Here is a 16,344-nt window from a genome sequence, read left to right as displayed (position 1 = left end):
TTACCTGTCAGCAACTGCATGTTTTACTACTTTTTCTGCTGTGCAGGTGGGACTTCGGAGACGGCGACCGTGTTGCTTTCCAGTTCAGGCCTCCCTATAACGAGTCTTTCCTCGTGCCAGACCCCAACATCCATCAGGTTGTAATTGGGCATAATGTATCGCATACCTACCAAGAATCAGGTGAGAAAAGTGTTCTGTTTTGTTTTTCGTTTGCGACCCCATGGCAATGCAGGAGTAAATGGGATGTGTGCTTCGGACAGTTTCTACTTTCTGCGTAGATGCAAATCATAGCCATAGAACTGTAGACTTTGAAGGGACCCAAAGGTCCCTTCAATGGACCTCCTACAATGCAGGAATCACAGCTAGGTATCTGACTACTATTAGCACACAAATGGGCCCAACAAGCAGCTGGGAATTCAGAGAATCATAGAGTTGGAAGGGACCGTGAGGGTCATCTGGACCAACTCCGTGCAATGCAGGAATCTTTTTGCCCAGCGTGGGGCTCAAGCCCATGACCCAGAGATTAAAAGTCTCATGCTTTACCGACTGAGCTATCCCAACTCCCAGAGTTCATTTGTGGCCCCTTCTGCTTTTCCAGTTGCTGCCTCCTGTGTGTGCAGACAGCACTCAGTGGCTCTACAAAGCAAGTTCCTTTGAGATTGCCTCTCACCAAATGTCCCCCCTTGGCATTTTTGAACTACTTCTGGTGCTCTACTCTGTGTTCCATCCCTGTGGGAGGTCAGGTTGACCTCAGCAAGAAGTAGTTAGCCAACTGGTTGCTATTAAGTGTGGTGAATAATGGCCTTGTATGAAATTCCCATTGATGGATGGTCTTTGGAATACAGCACCAATTGCAACGTTTTATATTTCAGGAATTATATATCATGAACGTGGTGTCTGATCCCATGTTATCGTGACATGCAATTAATTAGCAGGCAAATGCACAGTGGGGGTTTTATAAGAAAGGTTCCTGCACGAGGAAGATCCCACCAAATCAACAGGGATTGTCACCCAAAACCAGTGCGTTTGTCATTTGACTGACCAGCTCAGGAGCTTTTTCGTAATAATTGCCTTTTCAGGGCTGTTAGAGCACATCTCAGGCCTCTAGAAGGGAGTTGCAAGACCTGCTTCTTCTGGGGACCGCTTGGGAACTTGCTTAAGTTCAGAGGAATTCTCCTGCTGCTAATCTGGCTGTATTTTAAGTTTTTATTTGTTCTTCTTATGAGGTTTTCTATGCATGATGTTTTGAACATCAAGCACAAATGATATAAATGAATGAATACGCAGAATGAAATTATCTGATAACATTCAAATCTGCATACGCTCTGTGTGGCAAGTGAAACCAATGTGCTCCAGATTCTGTGTTTCTAAGAGCAAATGGTTCAGATTTGCTTGATTTGTTCTCTCATTCCACCCTGGAAGACAGTCTCTGTAGTGCTGGGTGTTCCTCATTCGGTCCTGTCCCCTCTCTGACATGAAAGATGGGGATGGGGAAGAAAATCAATTCAGTTCTCCCTTCATGGCAACCAACCTTACCTAATTTATCCTTTCTGAAATAATATTAGAACTGAAACTCGGCCATCCTCAGAAATTCACACCTCTGAATTTTGAAGTACAGTTACTGAAAACAGCATACAAAAGTTGGTTGTATTAGGGGAAATTGTTATATTAAAATGTGCATATTAGGCAAGATTTTATAGAAAGATTTGTATAGTGGGAGAAATTAGCACTGAGATGCTGATGGATTTTCATGATGTGGAAATATTTCCAAACGGATCTGGATAACAACGTAAGATTGGAAAAATGGGAAACCGAAATTGACAGATTTCCCCTTCTCCATGAAATGCAATGCAATGCAATGAAATATTGTTGCTGTTGCCCTGCCTTTCCAACTAAAGGTGCCCAGAGCAGCATGCAACAGAGCAGTAAAAACAGTACAGATTTTTTAAATTAAAAAAAATGATTCAGATGCAAACCAAAACATCCTGAAAAGTAAGCAATTCACAGTTGCTTATCTTTCATCTACCAAATATGCACATATTGTTCAAAGAGAGAAACCACAGGAGTGGGAAGTTCTTATTCATTTCTCTCCCTCTCCCTCTTCCTGTCTCCCTCTCTCCCCCTGCCCCCTTCTCCCCGGCCTGGTCACAAATGCAGGTGAATATATCCTGAGTGTTTTAGTATCCAATGAATTTGAGAACCTGACCTACACGATTCCTGTCCATATCTATACTTACCTGATGGAAGTGACCCTGGAAGTTGATGCAGATGTCTTGGTTGCTGGTCGCCCTGTCACTTTCAAAGCTGTCCCCCTGCCCTCTAGCTATGGGGTCTCTTACACCTGGGATTTTGGGGATGGCTCTGTGGCGTCTGTGCAAAGCCTGCCGGCGATAGTCCACACCTACAGCAACAAGGGGATGTACAACGTCAGCCTGAGAGCCAACAACACCATTAGTGCTGTAGAAACATTCCAGAGTTACCGTGTCTTTGAAGAGATTAGCGGGTTACAGGTGGTTCTGGAGGAAGCAATGGAGCTCCGCACGCCAGTAGAGATCACCGCTTCCGTGGAAACAGGGGACAGCATCCTGTGGATATTCGATATGGGTGACGGGACCGTGGTGAACAGTTCCGTGGCATCCGTGATGCACATCTATTTAAAGGAGATGAATTGCACAGTAAACGTCACAGCAACGAATCCAGTCAACTCCGTTTCCCAAGCTGTTCCTGTCCGGATATTTGTGCTGATGGTTCTCAAGATTGAGCCTTCCACTTGTATCCCAGAGCACCCCGATGTACAACTTACTGCCCATGTTTCTGGTAACCCAGAGGACTACCTTTTTGACTGGACGTTTGGAGATGGGTCATCCAACGTCACCGTGAATGGGGACCCAACGGTGAGGCACAACTTCACCCGCAGTGGCACCTTTCACCTTTCTTTGGTCCTCTCGAGCAAGGTCAACAAAGCTCATTATTACACCGAGGTCTGTGTGGAGCCAGAGGTCACCAACGTCTCGCTGTTCATAAGGCCACAGTTCGTGAGACTGGGCAACGAAAGCAAGTTCCAAGTCACAGCTTTACCCCCTTACCCCTATCGTTACCTCTGGGACTTTGGGACAAACGAATCCACTCGGTTTGGTGGGACGGAAGTTAGTTACACCTACAAAGCCCCCGGTGTCTACTTGGTCACAGTGACAGTCTGCAACAACGTATCTTTCAATAACGACTCAGTCTTTGTGGAAGTCCAAGAGCCGGTTGGGGTCGTCAGGATTGAGTCCAACGGCTCGAAGGTTTTGGAACTGAACCAAGTCTACCTGTTCTCTGCCAACGCTAGCGGGACCAACGTGAGCTATCTGTGGTACTTTGGGGATGGCATGAGCCAGCTGGGGAAATTCATCACCCACTCCTACAACAAGAGTGGCACCTATGCCATCACCCTAACGGGCTGGAACAATGTGAGCTTCCGTGAAGCAAGGCTTAATGTGACAGTGAAGAGGCGCCTTCAAGGCCTGACCATCAATGCCAGCAGGACAGTGGTGCCTCTAAATGGTTCTGTGAGCTTCACGGCTACCCTCCTCGCTGGCACTGCTATCCGGTACTCCTGGATCTTGTGCGATAGGTGCACCCCCATCCCAGGCTACTCCACCATCTCCTACACTTTCCGTTCAATCGGGACGTTCAATGTGATCGTGACTGCAGAGAACGAGATTGGGTGCCTGCAGGACAGCATCTTCATCTACGTCTTGGAGCAGATCGAAGGGCTTCACATTGCCGGTGGCGACCTCATGGATGACACCTACTTCCCCACCAACAAGACGCTCCAGATGCAGGCGGCAGTGAGGGAGGGCACCAACATCTCCTACAACTGGACTCTCCTGAAGGAAAACCACCCTGTGCAGACTTCTGCAGGGAAGACCTTCTCCCTGGTTGTCCTGGAAGCAGGGGTCTACGTCATCCACCTGAAAGCCACAAATATGCTGGGGAGCTCAACAGTGAACAAGACAGTGGAGTTCATTGAGCAAGTTGGTGTCTTGAAGCCCATCGCTTCCCCCAACCCTGCTGCGGTCAACATTTCTGTAAACATAAGTACGAGTGTCACTGCTGGGACTGGATTGATGTATATTTGGTACCTGGAGGATGGTCTCTTTCTCCAAACTGCCTCCTCTGCCATCACACATTCCTTCCCAAGTCCTGGTGCCAAAGCAGTTACCGTTGTGGCAGAGAACAAATTTGGCTCTGCCAATGCAACGCTTGTGGTGTACATTCAGGAGCCCATAATAGGAGTGAGGATCAGGACCGTGAGGCTGAATTATACTGGTTATGTTGAGTCAGGCTCAGAGGTAAACTTCTCTGGGGAGCTGGAAAGGGGTTCTGATGTAGCATGGACCTGGAAGCTGCTGAACACCACCATATGTGGGCAAAGAGTGGCCTTGACATTCCCCTCACCTGGAGTCTTCTCCGTCTGCTTAAATGCTTCCAACGATGTCAGCTGGGATGTGGCCTGCCACAGCGTGACCGTGGAAGACCCAATCCAGGGCCTAAAACTCACTGTGGGCAAGGAGGTGCTAGAGCCTGGGGAAGAGGTCAGCTTTGTCATTGGGATGGCTTCTGGTTCCTCTGTGAGCTATAAGATGAGTGTCGGCGGGAACCACTCCATGGCACTCAACTCTTCCAGCTTCACCTATACATTCACCCAGGTTGGAGATTACTTAGTAAGGGTGACTGCAGAGAACCACATCAGTGTGGACTACACGGAAGTCCTCATTGTGGTGCTGGAGGCCATCCATGGCTTGAAAGTCACAGACTGCTGTGAGCAAGGCATGCCTGTTGGAATAGAGAGGCGCTTCACAGCTGAGGTTGACAGTGGCTCGCGGGTGTCATATTTGTGGCAGCTCTCCTTGGAGGGAGACCACGGGCGTTCCCAGGTCCGCGTGGAAGGCCGAAGCATCTCTTATACCCCGGAAGCTGCAGGTCGTCTGGAGATCCATCTCACCGCTTGGAACCGTCTGGGCAGCCTAAACATAACCATCGTGATAGAAGTCCAAGACATCATAATGCAACTTTCCCTCCTGCCTGTCAGCTCCTTTGCTAACCGGACAACGACGTTTGAGGTGTCTGTGCTGCCCAGCGCAAGGCAAGTTGCCTTTTGGTGGCACTTTGGAGATGGTTCTCCAGCTCAAAGGACAAGTGTGCCATCCGCCAGCCATACCTACCTAAGGCATGGGGATTACATGGTGGAAGTGAATGCCTCCAACCTCATCAGCTTCTCCATTGCCCAGCTCACCATCACGGTCCAGGTGCTGGAATGCGAAGAACCAGAAGCTGAGTTGGCGTTACCTGGGCAAGTGGTCATGAAGCGGTCGCAGAAGAATTACTTGGAAGCCCAGCTTGACTTGCGGGGCTGCACTAGGTACCAGACCAAGTACGTGTGGGAGATTTACAAAGCCCCCAGCTGCCTGCAACTGGGCGCCTCTGACAAAGTCCTCCTGTCCAACGTGGACGTCAGCCGGCCGCAGTTGGTCATCCCCAAGCTGGCACTCGACCTGGGCACCTACTGCTTCAAGTTCCTGGTCTCTTTCGGAGACACACCACTGTCCAAGAGCATTTTCGCAAATGTGACTGTCACTCCTAACAAGCTGGTGCCCATCATTGATGGAGGATCGTACCGTGTGTGGTCCAGCACCCGGGACCTGATCTTGGATGGGGAGAAATCATACGACCCTAACCTAGAAGACTGGGAACAGACGCCGTTGCATTATCAGTGGTCTTGTATGTCTTCCTCCAAGGTAAGCAAACCCTGGGCTTTGAGTGAAGGAGCAGCTGGGTGGGGGTGCACTTGTGGGTAATTTCCATCATTTTAAATACTTAGACGTGGGTAGCGCTGTGGTCTAAACTACAGAGCCTAGGGCTTGCCGATCAGAAGGTCGGCGGTTCGAATCCCCGCGACGGGGTGAGCTCCCATTGCTCGGTCCCTGCTCCTGCCAACCTAGCAGTTCGAAAGCACGTCAAAGTGCAAGTAGATAAATAGGTACCACTCTGGCAGGAAGGTAAACAGCATTTCCATGCGCTGCTCTGGTTCTCCAGAAGTGGCTTAGTCATGCCGGCCGCATGACCCAGAAGCTGTCTGCGGACAAACACCGGCTCCTCGGCCTATAGAGCAAGATGAGTGCTGCAACCCCAGAACCCTAACGGTCTGGGGTACCTTTACCTTTTAAAGACTTAGAAGCCTGGTCTGGAACTAGTGCTGCAGGAGATCTGTACTTTGAGAAGGGGGAGGGGCATTGTGAGCCGAGACCCCATGTCCCCATTCTCCCCCTGCTTTCTGCCTTGATGTGTTTTGCTTTTTGGATTGGCGACTGGGGCGGGGGGCACAGTAGCTGAATTTGGCTTAAGGCTTGCTGAGCTCAAGACTGTGGCTGCATTGACGCAATATATTTAAGGCATATTCCCTCCCCCCCAAAGAATATTAGGAGTTGTAGTTTGTTCAGGTTGCTGAGGGTGTAGCTCTTTGAGGGATAAACTACAGTTCCCAGGATTCTTTGGGGGGGAGGTGCAGACAAGGTTTAGTTTAAATGTATGGCATGTATGTGGCCTAAAATAGAATTCTAGAGATACAAGTGGGTGGGGGTTTATTAGGTCATCTAAACCCCACTGCTCAATGCAGAAAATCCAGTTAGATCAAGGAGAGCCCCCACCTCATCCCTAGGTGATTGATTCCTATGCACTGGAAACCATAATTTGATTAACCAACTCCCAAATCAGATTAGCCTTTTTGGCAGTCACATCACACTGCCGTCTCAGGTTCAGCTTGGGATCAGCTACAATCCAGATATCCACCTGTTCTGCTGACAAGCCAGGTATTATCCTATCCTATACCTGTGCATTGGATTCCCACCCCACAAAGAAGAAGTTTTTTTCATTAGACTGCAGTGGTGTTTTCCCATTAAACACCCTGGGTTCAAATGTTTGACTTCCTTTGCCCAATTTTAGGAACAGAGCCCCAGGACTGTGCAGAGACACTCACCTGCCCTGGTTCACACCACCTTTATTTTGCTATCTTTCATGACGGTTCCAAAATTGTGTTTTGGCGGCATACATATTTTGCCCTGAAGTATGCCCTACAAGAAAAGCAACCCAAAAGTTTGGCCGTTGGAGGCCGTTTGTAGGCATGGAAGCTGCATTTACTCTTACTCACTTCCCCTCTTTGCTTTGGCATGCCAACCTGGTGCCCTTAAGATTTTGGAGTACAGCTCCCATCAGCTCCAGTCAGCCCCATCATGGTTGGCGCAGCCTGTTTTAACAAGATGAGGGTACTAGAACAGGAAGAAGTTTGACATATACCCAGGTTCTGGTCTCAGACCCTCAGGACAGGACTGACCTTCTGTTTTAAGGCAGGTTTTGAATGTCTCCTCTGCCCTCCTCCTCCCTGTTTCCTTATGTACAACAGAGCTCATCTGCGGGGTGTGCGCTCAACTTCACTGCCACAGGGGGTGTCGTTACTGTTTCCCGATCCATACTGGAAGCAGATGTGGAGTACACATTCGACCTCGCCGTCTGGAAAACGGGGATGAGTCCTGAAGCTACGAATCAAACGGTTAGTGCTCAAACAGTACCTTCCTATACTGCCGTTGCGGGTTGCTTCAGGGCAGTAGGGAAAGGCAGGCTCATACTCTCCTTGAGAATGCCCCTCCACTGGTATTTAATTGTGTTAACAGCCACACACACACACACACATGTTTGGTGCCTCTAGCTCAGTACTGACTACACTGGCAGGCAGTGACTCTCCAAGGTTTCAGGCAGAGAGTCTCTCCTAGCCTTTCCTGAAGGAACTGAACTTGGAACTTTTTGTATGCAAAGCAAGTGCTGTATCTATATTCCTTTTATATTCCATCTATATTCCTTCAACTAAAATGTAAGATTCCAGTTCTCATGGTTCTGAATAAAGGGCTGACTTAAACAGGAACATAGAAAGCCGCCTTATACTGAGTCAGTATTGTTTTACACTAACTGGCAGCAGCTCTCCAGGTTTTCAGGCAGGGGGTGTTTCTTAGCCCTAACGGGGATTGACATTAGGATCTTCCTCTTCCTACAGAGACCTGCCATATGTGAAATCATTGGCCCATCTGGCCCATCACTGTTGTCTCTGCAAATGTCTCTCCAGGCCTCATGGGGAAAGGGAGCTCATCCCCAACCCTGACACCTCAGTCTTTTTTTACCTGGAGATGTCATTGCGGATCGAACCTGGCACCTTCTGCATGCAAAGCAGATGCTCTCCCACTGAGCTACATGGCTCCCATTTCTGCAGGGAGACAGCTGCCAGATAGATTAGGATAGCCCAGTGTGTTGGGTGAGGTTGCAGAGGCAGGCGTGAAATGCCCAGAGTAGCCCATCTACAAATACAGTGGTACCTCAGGTTACATACGCTTCAGGTTACATACGCTTCAGGTTACACACTCCGCTAACCCAGAAATAGTGCTTCAGGTTAAGAACTTTGCTTCAGGATAAGAACAGGCGGCGCGGCGGCAGCAGGAGGCCCCCATTAGCTAAAGTGGTGCTTCAGGTTAAGAACAGTTTCAGGTTAAGAACGGACCTCCGGAACGAATTAAGTACTTAACCCGAGGTACCACTGTATGAACATTAGGAGAGAAAAAGAACCCTTTTGCTGATAGCCGAGGCTTTTCTTTTTTGCTTTTCTTCCCATGGTGCCTTGGAAAAAGCAGAGGGAGAGAGGGAGGGTGACACACACACACACATTCCCCCTTCTTTTTAAAATAACTGCACCTATTGGTAGGCCGCAAAACAAAACTGAGCAGCAAAAGGAATCTGCAGGCCAAAAAACCTTATGGTTTCTATCACCAGCTCCAGGAGAGGCTTGGCAACCCGAGATGTCGTTTGTCTGCAAGTGGAAATTCTTACTGCCTTGATCTCCCTCTTGCTCTTCTCCCTCTTTCCTTTTGTGTGTGTATGTGTGTTGTTCTTTTGGAAACTCAAGACTGGAAGGAAAGAAGAAGGGGGGGGGAGGCAGAAAGAACCAAAGTCAAATTGATAGTCTTTCAAGGACATTCCGTACAATCTCGCTTGCATACATGAATGCAAAACAATGATTTGACTGTCGCAGGGATGGGAGGAACAGATGGGGCCCTTCAATCTTGCTCTGCGGAGAGAGGGCTTTGGTGCTCTTTTAACAGCCTGCCACATTAAACAGCAGCTCTATCGCTACTGTCAAAAATGCCTATTATTGCCTGAAGCCTCAAGAGACAGCCTTGGCTTCTGTAGTTATTTAGAGTTGCATGGAGATAATGGCGCAATAGCTGGAGTATCTCACACTTGCCATAGCTCAGTGGTAGAGCATCTGCTTTGTATTGCAGAAGGCAATACAAGTACTCTATTTGTATTGCAGAAGCACAATCCCCAGCATCTCCAGGTAGGGTTGGGAAAGAATTTGTAATAATCCAAGAAGAGCTTGCTGGATTGGGTCAGAGGCCCATCATAGTCCAGCATCCTGCTCTCACAGAGACCACCCAGATGTCCCAAAGGGAAACCTGCAGGCAGGACCTGAGCACAATAACAACCCTCCCCTCCTGTGGGGGAATACCAACTGGTATTCAGGAGCATTGCTGCCTCCAAACATGAAGGCAGAGCTTTCTTCTTTGGCGATCACTCGTAGCTGAGTAAGGTTGTTTTCCACGATCACAGCAGAGCATAGCAATCATGGCTACTTGGCACCCTCTCCTCCATGAATCTACCCAGTCTTCTTTTGAAGCCATTCAAGTTGGTGGCCACCACTGCCTCCTGTGGGAGTGAGTTCCATAGTTTAACTACATGTTATATTATTCCCTGGAGAGATGCTGCCTGTTAGTGCAGGCAGCATTGAGGTAGCTGGACCAATGATCTGGCTCATTATGAGACCGTTTCCTACGCTGTTGGAGAGACCAGTGTCCCGTGGAAGTGGAGGCCATCCTGGGGTGCCAGGGTTTAGCAAAGCATTTCCCTATGGAACCCAGCTGGGAATTCCAAGCATTTGCCATTCAATTCTCATTTCCAAGCCTTTTTCATACTTGCCCCTTTGAGTCATTGTGTGTTGTTTGCTTAATCAGTCAGCAGTCCTGTTTTCAATTGCGTAATTGAGGAAAACCTTGGTGAACAGTATTCCCCTTTCTCCAACCATCCACAGTTGGGCAATAGCTTCAGTGGGACCAACCAAAGTGTTACACAAGTGTGGAAAGCTTTTGAGTTCTCCAGAACTCTTCATCATCAAGATGTTACACAAAGCAGGAGCTAGGGGTGGGTGGAATGAAGAAAAACCATAAAAACCAACAGGACACCCTAAGTAGTCTGAAGAGGCAGCCATGAGGTCAGCTTGCAGAGTTGATTCTAAGATGGAGATATGGGCTGAACAAGTCCCTCCCAAGTGCTCTAGGTAGCAGGTTATAAACTTAGGATTCTGAGACTAAGGCATCTAATAGAAACGTAAAACACAACGTATCTGATGTAGGCAGGAAGCAGAAGCAAAGACAAACTTGGCCACCTTTAATTTAGTGAAGCCTGGGATAAATTTGATGAAAAAGTCCCCTGGAGCCAAGTAGTATTAACTAATGGAGGGGATGTTAACCTCAAAATGCAAGGATCCTCTTGTGGGGCTGGGAAATCATCACTCTTTGTCTGTAGATTCCAGCTGTGTGAAAAAGGACCTGTTTATGCCAGCCTTCCCTAAACTGGTACCCAACAGATGTTTTGGAATACAACTCCCATTAGCCCCAGCCAGCATAGCCGTTTTATGATGCTGGGGCTGATGAGAACTGTAGTCAGAAATACTGTAGGGTATCTGGCTAGGGAAGGTTGTTTTCAATGAATGTGGAATCTTCCTAGTTCTGTAAGAGAAAATTCTGTCTAGGTCTGTATATCACATGGACTGCCCCTCCTTCCCGCTGTCCCTGGTCATCCTATAGATTACAGCCTACATCGTGCAGAATGGTTATTTTAAGTAACAGAATGAATCACACAAAATGATGGGGAAATTATGTAAATCCATTAGTTTTGCAGAATTTATGTTTTATTTAATAGAAATTATATACTGCTCAATGATCAAAACCTCTAAGCAGCTTACATAAAATATATCCTAAAATTACCAATAAAATCAGATGTTACAAACAAGTTAAAAAAAGAAATATATTGGGCCTCGTGGTGCAGAATTCAGATTCTCATAGTTCAGAATTCTGCTCTTTCTTTTCAACACAGACTCTGCTTGCTCCAGTTATCCTCTGGGGAGGGATTCTGCTGACACCTCTGCTTCTGTGGGCTCACTGTGCTTTCTCTCCCAGGTGCTCCTGAAGAAGGGGACGGTCCCCATCGTCTCCCTGGAGTGTGTCTCCTGCAAGGCCCAGTCTGTCTACGAAGTGAGCCGCAGCTCCTATGTGTACCTGGAGGGGACCTGCTTGAACTGCCAGAATAATTCCAAACAGGGGGTAAGGTGGCCGTTGGATGTTTCTGGGGTCAGCCTTGCACAGTCAATTGCCAGTTAATTGGGTGCCTGATAGGTGCCCTATGAGACAGAGGGCCTTCTCGGTAGTGGCGCCCGCCCTGCGGAACACCCTCCCATCAGATGTGAAGGAAATAAGCAGCTATCTTATCTTTAAAAGACATATGAAGGCAGCCCTGTTTAGGGAAGTTTTTAGTATTTAATGCTGTATTGTTTTTAATACTCGATTAGGAGCTGCCCAGAGTGGCTGGGCAAGCTCAGCCAGATGGGCGGCGTATAAATAAATTATTATGATTATTGTGATTATTATGATAAATAGGAACATAAGAAGAGCCCTGCTAGATCATACCCTTGGCCCATCTAGTCCAGCATCCTGACCAGATGGGAAACCCGCAAAGCAGGCCTTGAGCACAGGAGCACTCTCCCGTTATGTGTGTTCTAGCAACTGGTGTTCAAAAGCATTGCCACCTCTGACCATGGAGACAGAGCATAGTCATCCTGGCCATCAATAGCCCTCTCTACGATGAATTTTCCTAGTCCTCTTTTAAAGCCATCCTAGTTGGTGGGGGAGGGACGCGGGTGGCGCTGTGGGTAAAACCTCAGCGCCTAGGACTTGCCGATCGCATGGTCGGCGGTTCGAATCCCCGCGGCGGGGTGAGCTCCCGTCCTTCGGTCCCAGCTCCTGCCCACCTAGCAGTTCAAAAGCACACTTAACTGCAAGTAGATAAATAGGTACCACTTTATAGCGGGAAGGTAAACGGCATTTCCGTGTGCTGCGCTGGTGCTGGCTCGCCAGAGCAGCTTCGTCACGCTGGTCATGTGACCCGGAAGTGTCTACGGACAGCGCTGGCCCCGGCCTCTTGAGCGAGATGGGTGCACAACCCTAGAGTCGGACTCGACTGGCCCATATGGGCAGGGGTACCTTTACTTAGTTGGTGGGGGAGATAGTTCCATAGTTTAACTAGGCACTGCATGAAGGATTCCTTTCTTTTATCCATCCTGTGTCTTCTAGTGTTATGAGAGAGGGAGAAAAAGTTTTTCTCCACCCACTTCTAGTGTTATGAGAGAGGGAGAAAAAGTTTTTCTCCACCCACTTTCCCCAATTTCACACCATACAGCTCCCAAAATCTTTGGAGGCTGTTTAAAGTGGTATCACAGTGCTTTAAATGTTCTGTTGTGAATGTGGGCTGTATTGTTAAGCTCAACCCAGTCTCTAGGCGTTGAGAGGTTTTCCAGGGTCTGAACACTTTTCATGGCTTTGGATTCCTTGGATTGATGGCCCCCGGAGACATAATGGAGTTTCTGTGATAATCAGATTTTATGTACACTTATATACAGTCTGAGCATGAGATGGAAGTTCTCACTGAATTCCTTATGCCACACCTGATGGAGCACTCTGGGAAATCACTGAGATTTAGACAGCCTTCACTAGGGATCGAGCCTTTAGTGCGGTGGGCCCTGCCCTGTGGAACTCACTACTGATTGATATTTATCAGTAATCATCCCTGCCTTCTTTCAGACACTTCCTATAAACTGTATTATTCACACAGGCCTTTGCCATGTGAATTTCTTTTTACCAACCAGTATTTACTGATGTTTTAATTTATCTTACTTCAATTTTGTATTCTGTATACCACTTTGATGTGTTTTTATGGAAGTGTGGTCTATAAACATTTAAAGCGACAACAAACAAAAGCTCCCAAGAGATCCTCGTCAAGTAGAGAACATGATTCTCACAGAGAACAGGCCTCTTGAGTCTCTGTCAGATCCAGTTTCAAGTTGCTGTTGAACTGCAACTCCCATTATCCTTGACCATTGGCTTTGCTGACTGGGGCTGATGGGAATTGTAGTCCACAGCATCTGGAGGGTACCAGGTTAGGGAAGCCTGCTTTAAACCAAGTGATGGGGCCCTGCAGAGGTCCTAGGACTCTTCAGTCTCGCCCCCACCCGTGTTCTCCTGTTCCCTCTAAAAAAATAGTTGGAAGGTGATGTAATGCAGGAGACTCCAGCTGGATCCCACGGTGGAAGTATTCCCAGCAGACAGTTTGGGCTCCTGCCTGTTCCCCTTGGCCCAAATGTCTGGGAATGGAGCTGAGTGATCATCCAAAACTTTGGCCGGACGTTGAAAGTAACTTTTCTCTCTCTACACACACACACACAGTCTGAAAATGTTAGAAATTCCTTTTTAAATTTCTACATGACAAAAGTTGAAGCTTTTCTTGGTCTTTTTCTGCGCCTCTTTTGTCTGTGTAGAGATGGTCGGCACACAGCTTCAAAAATAAGACTCTGGCCTTGGACAGAACGACCACCTCCACCGGCAGCAGAGGAATGAACCTGGTTCTGAGGCCGGGGGCTCTGAAGGACGGCGAGGGCTATACCTTCACTCTGCACATTACAGATCTGGCCACAGGGGAGGAAGGCTTTGCCTCCATCGACCTGTTTCCAAACCAGCCACCATTCGGGGGGTCCTGCTGGTTGTCTCCAATGGGACCTATCCAAGCATTGACTGCCAAGATTCATTTTGAATGTACAGGTGAGACCAGAGTCCAAGATGATGTCCAACACGGGCTTCAAAATACGTACCTGAGAGCAAATTATGCTTGGTTTGATAGATTCCTAAAAGAAATAGGAGGAACAGTGTAGTGTATTAGATAGACTAGGTGTAGGAAACTTTTGGCCCTCCAGATGTTGCTAAACTACAGTTCCCATCAGCCAATGGCTGGGGGAGATGAGAATTGTACCTCAGCAGCATCTGCAGGGCTAAAGGTTGCCCACACCTTAAATAGATGATTGAACTTGTTGGAGACTTGTCTTAAAGCTAGTCTTTGGCTATGGGGCCTATGGAACAGGTGCCTCTGAGTGTGTCCTGAGCCATTTTTATTATTCTTTTGTTTGTTTATTAAATTTATCCAAGGATTATTTATTACTTTTATATCCCAGTTTTCCTCCAGGGAGCTCAAGGTGGCCTACATACTCCTCCTCCCCATTTTCCTATCCCAACAACCCTGTAAGGGTTCTTCATTTCAGCAGCTTAATTCAGGTGGGAAAAGTCATTTTGTTGAACAACTGGAAGCCATGCTGGTTACCAACAGTAGTGCCATTAGTTCATGTTTCAGAAGCCCAAAAGGTGTCAGCTAGGAGTTGGGCATTCCCGGTGTCACCTATATCACAGAAATTTGGCAGGCATCCTTGATGCTCACTTTCAAGTGTCTCTTGAAAACATTTTATGCCAACATTCTTATTCAGTTGTTCATATTTTCTTAAGATGAGCCTGCCATTTTTTATAACTGTTCTGTATTATGTCTTTATGGTATCTTAAACTTTTATATTGTACCTGCTGTACACCATGTTGGTGTTACATATGAGTGGACAGTTTATGAATATTTATTATAAATAAATAAATCTGTTGGGTTGTATCAGCTAAGTTCTCCTCTGAGCAGAGCCATTGAAATTAGTGGCCTTACGTTTTTTCAATGGGTCTACTCTAATATTGGAAGCAACCCATTGCAAATTACCCAGTAAATCCTAATCTACCTTCTGTAGTCATCCCTCATCTACTTTGTACATTTGGCTGGCAGGCTGGAGAGATACGGAGGACGAAGACACCCCCTTGGTATACACACTGCTTGCTGCCCGCTGCCGAACCGGCCACTGTGAGGAATTCTGGGTATATAAAGGCAGCCATTCCGAACATTCTGCCTTCCTGCCCCCTGGATTCCAGGAGGGAGGCTCACTGGTGTCTGTCTCGGTTCTGGTGCAGGACCAGCTGGGAGCAACCGTTGTGGCTTTCAACAGGTGATGATTGTTGCTTTCGTTTAATTTGTGGCTCACTTCCACTGGAGCATCTTGAAGCAATTCCACAATGCAGTGGAAACACATTTAAAACTGTTGAACACATTAAAAACAGTTAAAGCAATGTCAAATCCAATACAGGTGATGGCTAGGACAAAAATCTCCACATGGAAGGGCCTTTCCTTTCCAAAACTGTATTCTTTTTACAGAAGATGAACAAATACTGCTCTTTTGACTTCAAAACCCATATGAGCACTCATAAATACCCACAAACCCTACCATTTCCTCAGTCCCCTCCAAAAGCTTGTCATTTCTTTGTCTGCAGCCAGACGGGCAGGCTGGATGACTGGTCCATCAACAGGTGAGCCTGCCGCCCCTAATCCCCCCCCCCCACACACCCAGGGATGCCCCCACTCAGTCCTGTTTGCTCGGAAATAGTCTTAACCTATTTCAAGGATCAGTCCAAACTTGCATGGGTTAGTACAAAATGTTCAGCAGTTTTTATTTGAGTACTCACCACATCCCTGGGAAAGAATTTCCCGTAGGTTTGTAGAGGGGTTTCCAAGAGCCTGGAGACTTCCAAGTTTAGGGTGAGTTGGCATCAGCCTTACCCAATTTAGCATCTGTTCATAGCACCTCAGCTAAAGAGTCAGACATAATCTGCTTTCCCTTTCTCTAGTTAAAAACCCTCAAGCTAAAGCCAGTTATCTATTATTAAAGCAAGAGGTGTATTTCCTTTGTATCCTGAGATCACGCTTTGATCTGGTCATCTTTCCTCCTGGTTCTCTAATCTACCAACCCATAAAACCTCAGGGAAGTACTAGGGTCTTAATTCCCAGCTAAAGGTAAAGGGACCCCTGACCATTAGGCCCAGTTGGGACCAACTCTGGGGCTGCGGCACTCATCTCACTTTATTGGCCTAGGGAGCTGGCGTACAGCTCATGGTCATGTGGCCAGCATGACTAAGCCGCTTCTGACTAAGGGCACGGAAATGCCGTTTACCTTCCCGCCGGATCGGTACCTATTTATCTACTTGCACTTTGACGTGCTTTTGAACTGCTAGGTTGGCAGGAAAC

The 16,344-nt window shown here is 47.5% G+C and overlaps 1 protein-coding gene across 1 annotated transcript in view; it reads left to right on the top strand.

Annotated features, from left to right (window-relative positions):
• The window catches only part of PKD1 (polycystin 1, transient receptor potential channel interacting), a 111,136-nt gene that overhangs the window by 63,565 nt on the left and 31,227 nt on the right, over window positions 1-16,344 (top strand). Inside the window, 6 exon segments of the mRNA XM_081888954.1 lie at window positions 47-180; window positions 2,158-5,783; window positions 7,445-7,591; window positions 11,319-11,462; window positions 13,730-14,009; window positions 15,055-15,271. Of these exon segments, the coding sequence (XP_081745080.1) occupies window positions 47-180; window positions 2,158-5,783; window positions 7,445-7,591; window positions 11,319-11,462; window positions 13,730-14,009; window positions 15,055-15,271 (4,548 nt within the window).

This window comes from Podarcis melisellensis (assembly GCF_964234715.1).
Source record: "Podarcis melisellensis genome assembly, chromosome: 14".
NCBI lineage: Eukaryota > Metazoa > Chordata > Lepidosauria > Squamata > Lacertidae > Podarcis > Podarcis melisellensis.
Note: the sequence above shows the minus strand (reverse complement) of the source record. Positions and strands in the feature narration are given on the sequence as shown.